This window comes from Dendroctonus ponderosae, unplaced genomic scaffold (genome assembly GCF_020466585.1).
Source record: "Dendroctonus ponderosae isolate FM_Combo_2020 unplaced genomic scaffold, Dpon_F_20191213v2 Dpon_F_20191213_11, whole genome shotgun sequence".
Classification (NCBI taxonomy): domain Eukaryota; kingdom Metazoa; phylum Arthropoda; class Insecta; order Coleoptera; family Curculionidae; genus Dendroctonus; species Dendroctonus ponderosae.
The window spans coordinates 1,215,370-1,220,998 of NW_026017213.1; the positions used below are offsets into that span (position 1 = coordinate 1,215,370).

At 45.6% G+C, this 5,629-nt stretch overlaps 1 protein-coding gene across 3 annotated transcripts in view; it reads right to left on the reverse strand.

The window, feature by feature from the left end:
* LOC109536057 overlaps window positions 1-5,629 on the reverse strand; it is an 81,485-nt gene that overhangs the window by 2,544 nt on the left and 73,312 nt on the right. For 2 of the 3 annotated variants that reach the window (XM_019902129.2, XM_019902130.2), the window contains 3 exons: window positions 3,104-3,232; window positions 1,297-2,130; window positions 157-1,145 (listed from right to left, as the gene is read on the reverse strand). In XM_019902129.2, the coding sequence (XP_019757688.2) occupies window positions 157-1,145; window positions 1,297-2,130; window positions 3,104-3,232 (1,952 nt within the window). The remainder of the gene's footprint in view (window positions 1-156; window positions 1,146-1,296; window positions 2,131-3,103; window positions 3,233-5,629) is intronic. The other variant, XM_019902131.2, reaches the window with a different exon arrangement.

Consider the following 5,629-nt stretch of genomic DNA (forward strand, 5'->3'; position numbering starts at 1 on the left):
GGGGAAAATCGACCGCCTACTCGTGGGACGTCGCAAACCTTCCTCTTATGGTGGTGATGGTTCAACTTGATGGCCTGTCACCTACCACTTGCCTCCCACACCCCCAGTCAACCCCCAAACACCAGGTGCACATGGGTGATTTAATCGGGCACTTACCTCTAGGCTCTGCAGTCCGGACACATCAAACAGACTATTGCTCCTGGACATGTTGGTGCCTGCCTCCTTGCGACCTGCTTGGTACTTGTTTAAGGTCAGAGTGGATTTGGATCTGGATACCGGCTTCAAAGGCGTCCGACTATCGCTGGAAAACGACCCCGATCGAGAAACAGCACTGGCTTGAGTGGCATGCTCCTTTGGAGCCTCGTCCACTGAATGCCTCTTCCAGACGGACTCTTCCAGGTGGGTTTTTCCCAAGTGCGTGCTGCTGCGGATAGTGTCATCCTCAAAAACCTTGATGTTTTGATGCTTAGGCACATCATAGGTGGAAATTTTGAAGTTTGGTAGCGTGTAATGCTGTGATTGGGACCTGGCCGGCTTCGGCGGATGCTTTGGCTTGTCTGGATCGATCTGGAACCCTCCCCGAGAGCTTGCAAAGGCTTCCGAACTCTTAGCGCTACTTTCTAAACTATCAGTCATCTTCAGGCTGGTAGCAAGCTCTCGGTTGTAGACCAGCGACTTTCGCTTCTCCAAGTGCTCCAGCGTGAGCGTGTTCAAGGGCTCCTCGCTAGTCTCACTCCTCACCGACTGGCTCTCTTCCAAGGACTTCAGCTTCTCGAAAAGTTCGGGAGAGGTGACGACTGAGTCTTTGAAGTCGCTTTCCGGGCCTACAATGGGGACTGGACTAGAATCCCGGAAAGCTCCGGGCGGCGATGGCAGCTGATACTGCCAGTCAACATCTACCAGCTCTGCTTCCAGTTTGATCAACTGTGGAGGCGGCGTGACTGGAAGGGGCGGCGCATCAGCTTCGATTTCATCCAACAGAGGTGGCGGGGGTGGCGTTTGGAAGCCCTCCTCTCGGTCCCCCTTGCCACTTAAGCGAGTTCCACTGTCAGCTGAATCCAAACTTTTCTCCTGCTGCTGCAAAGGAAGGGGGGGACTATCGCGGGGGGTTTGCTCAAGAGGCAAAGTTGCCGATGTTGCCGATTCTGAAAATGCAACAATCTTTGAGCAACTAGTTGACGATGGGATCCTAAAACGACATCGCATCCATCACCGCAAGACGTTGCAAGAGCGCTAATCTATTCTAGAACAAAGTACCAGAAATACTAGAGAAACAGATATTAGAGAAAGACATGCCTGGTTCGGGTGCGCCAGCCGGTTGGTTTCTGATACCAATTTGGTCCGGAGAGTTGGAGTTAAAAGGAAGCCGGCCCTCAAAGCTGTGGATTCCGAACAGCTGATTGAAAACTTCGGGCCGTTTCCTCGTGGACGCTTTGGATAGCGATCCGGCAAACATGTTCTCGTCCAAATCGGAAATCTCGTCCTCAAAGCTGGCGGAGCCTCTGGAGGATTTGCTGTTGAGGCTGGCAGTTTCCGGGTTGAACTTCTGCTCCAAGGACTTGCCGATTTGGAAGCAGCGCCTCTTTCCAAAGCTGTCGCTGTTAGCCGGAAGCCTTTTCTCCAGTTTGGGAGTCTTGGGGATTACCCCCACTATTGCCGGCGGCTTTGGGTCCTTGGACGACTCGTCCAAGATGCTTCCCATCAGCTGCAAGTCGGCCAAGGCCCTCTTGGGCGACTTGTCTGTGTTCATTATGAAAGGCTTCACTGCCTCCAGACTGGTCAGGATCTCCTCCATTGAATAGTCGTTCTTTGGCATGGAATTGATTGGAAACAGCTCCGGAGTCTCCAGCCGGAAGTTCAGTCTAGATTCTTTGGCAGCTGGCGATTTGGCCTCCGGCTGGTTTGACTCTGTATCCCCAAGCTCGAGCCTGGATACTTCTGAGGCTGAAGAAGGTGCAGGTTCACTCGCTTCCTCATGAGTTAGCTCTCCGGCATTTTCAGGTCTATCAATTGAAATTGTTGTGGGTGACTGAAGGTTGCTTTTGGCTCTGGAAACTTTGGTTCTCGGCTTTGGTATGGGTACGGGGTTAGTGGAAGGGTTTTCAGTAATATCCAGCACCACGGAAAATTCTAGCATGCAAAATACAAAGGCCAAATTAGTGTGCAAGGGCAAAACCAGCCCGATAAGCCATTAGAACGGTTAGTAAATGCAGTTCGGGTTAGTGTTAGTAGTCGAACGAAAATCCTGGTGAAACTGCTGGAAAAGGGGGCGAAACAGTTCAGACTTAGAGAAACTCGCTGCTTTTGCTCACGATGATGTTATCGAGCTTGCAGATGAACTGCTGCCAGTTTTCGTCGTCGGGGCGAAATCTGGAAAGGGATTTGGGTGGCTTGCGTGTTTTGCGAAGCCCGCTCAACTTCGCGCTCAAACAAGATCCTCCTGAGGGCTTTGCCAGTTGCCTGGAAGAGCCGAACTTCCTGCGTCCAGCCCTGGACGGGGACACTTGGTAAACGTCCAGAATCGGAGCTCGGAACTCTGGAATGTTATCAACTGAGCTCGGTTTGATGAGCTGCGGCCGCGCATCCAGCGCAATGTTGCTCAAGGACCTGAATGGTTTACAGGCAGCTAGTTTATCCTTGGGTTCGTCCACCGGAGCCCGGCAGGGGGGATTAAAGGCTCCTACACCCTCCAAGCTCTTTGAAGTTACTGCGCCCGACTTGGACTGGGGAGGGGGGGTAGGGCACGAATCGAGAGAAGGAGAAGTTTGCGGTTCAGACCGGTGAACCGCTGTGGACCCAGGCGGATCGGGGGCGCCTTCCTGAGCCTCCAAAGCCTCAAACTTCTCCTCGACATCAAACTGGCAAATTTCCTGCGCAACAATCATCAAGGTTTCTGAGCCGCGCCTCAATCCCTCCTGCACGAAACTGATATTCGCGTTCGCCTCGCGGTAGATCATGCCCAGCGTGGTGGCTTGAGGCGAGTACTGTCGAGTTTTCGGCAAAAAAGCGCATGCGAGCACCCGAAACTGTTGCGCCGCCCTTTTTCTCAGTTTCGCCACGCCGGTGTCCAAGCGTGCCCTTAAAATGGGCGGCGGAGGCTTACCTGACTGGGCGGAGTTATCGGATTGACTAGCTACTAAGGGACTTGGATTGGCTGATTGGGTGACTACTGAGCTGGCGGGCGATATTGCTGCGGGCGGTGGAGGAGGAGGAGCTGCCTTCTTTTTACGACCTGAAACAGGAATAAACATGTTTTTGGTTAGTTTCGCATATTGTCAGGGGAGGAGTGTGATAATGTAAAAAGCTTGTCTAGTAGGAACACGAGAAGAACTTGTGAAGAAGTTAAATGATTTCCTGGTTTCTAAACCGTTCTCTTGGGTATTTCGCCTCAAAATTTTTGGGCGATTTTTGGGGACAATTCCCTCACGTCCTCTATTGGAGATTAATCTAAAAAGGGCTCTTAATTTATTTAGTTTTAAATTGATCTTGTAATAGACAACATGAGGAACTTTTTGAGGCAAAAAGTGTTTAGTCGATTCCAGAAGTTTCAGAAAGGGCTAAATAGCAAATCGATAGACGTCCTCGGTTTTATGAAATCATATTTCATTAAACAAAAAAATTAATAGAATGTTTAAATTTGTATTAAAATTGTCCGGAATAGAAAATACTCGGTCCTTTGCGTAATTGTCTTTAGAACTAAAATTGATTTTAATAAGTATGTATGCATAAACTTTATTTACTCTTGTCTTTCGGTTTTGATGATAATTTACATTATATAATACACAGTTTTATATTTTCTAATTGTTTTTAATAAGTATCCATCTGTATCTAACAACATTGTTTCTAAAACAAGTAATATGGTTATTATAAAAATATCAAATATATTGTTTTTATTTATTCGAACCATTTGCCGAATAACTCGTTTCACGATTTTAAAAATATTTACATTCTTTTATGTGAAAATTATGCATAAATAACGAATAATTGTTTTCAACGTTATTTAATCCTGGTAAGGTATTATTTCTTTGTTCTATTAAAACCGGTTTTCTGAAAAAATTACTATTCGAAAACCGATTTTCTGAAATGTCGATTTTTGTATAAACCCTAATTGTGACCATGCGATATACAGGATGACCAAAAATCGCCATCTCAAAAAAAGCATCAAAGAAAAGATCACAGCTTTAATGTAAACCAAAAGATAAAATAAAAAATGCACAGCAAAATCATCAGAAAACGCGCAAAAGACTAGAAGATAACGTAAAATTTTTGCTCAAAGACGCGAAAAACGGATGTAAAAGTAGAATAACCTTCAGATTCAACCTTCTGAAGGTGGGACACACTGTATTAACTCCCATTAACCCACACAATGTTTTTATGGCATGGCTTACGGCGTACTTCTGATTAAGGATGTTAAATGGCTGAAACGCGTCGTTTCTTCAAACGCGCCAACAATCGTAAAAAGTGCCAAGTTGATGGCAGTGAAAGTATGAAGTTCCAATAAGGTGTGTTCGATCGGATGGTTGGAAATGTGCAAAATTTACCTAAAAAAGACCTACGAAACTGCCACACACTGAAATTCACCACACGGTTGATACGATACGAACTGAGCAGCAGAGAATCCGTGGACCAGTTTCAGACGTAACCCAAACCTACATCATTTTTTTCAACCCACATTTCAAATTCCTTCGGTTTAGTTGGTCAGTTATCGAATTAATGCAGATTCGCCGCGGCTTCCGCAATCAGACTATTGGCGATTTGAAAAATCGAAACCGTTCCGGGCGGTTATTTTATAAACTACACTAGGGATGGAACATCGATGGTAGCCATCGATGCTGACATCGAAAGGTAATATCGATGTTAGGAAAACATCGAAGGCAGAAAATCGATGTTCTGATAGTTTGCAGTTGCATACAAATTTCCAATTTATTAACTTAACTTTAATAATAATTTTATTTTACTACTACTATGACATTAAATACTCGAGTCAATTTATTCAACTTATAGTTGGCACATTTTTCGGTCAACTGACTGCAAAAAGAGGCTTTTTTCGGATGCAGCTGAAAATGGGCCGCTATGCCGCGGTATCGTCTGTATCGGAACTATCAAAGAGTTCGCAGAAAATGTTTCTATCTAGTATCAACATCAAATGTCCAATGTTTTCATTTCAGGGTCTAACATCGATGTTTCATCGATGTCCCAAATTTCCAAGATCGATTGTAAAAATATCGAACATCGAACTAATTACATCGATGTTGCCACATTTTTCGCTCAACTGACTGCAAAAAGAGGCCTTTTTCGGATGCAGCTGAAAATGGGCCGCTAAGCCGTGGTAGCGTTTGTATCGGCACTATCAAAGAGTTCGCAAAAAATGTTTCTATCTAGTACCAACATGAAATGTCCAATGTTTTCATTCCAGGGTCCAACATCGATGTTTCATCGATGTCCCAAATTTCCCAGATCGATTGTAAAAATATCGAACATCGAACTAATTACATCGATGTTGCCACATTTTTCGCTCAACTGACTGCAAAAAAGGGCTTTTTTCGGGTGCAGCTGAAAATTGGCCGCTATGCCGCGGTATCGTCTGTATCGGAACTATCAAAGAGTTCGCAGAAAATGTTTATATCTA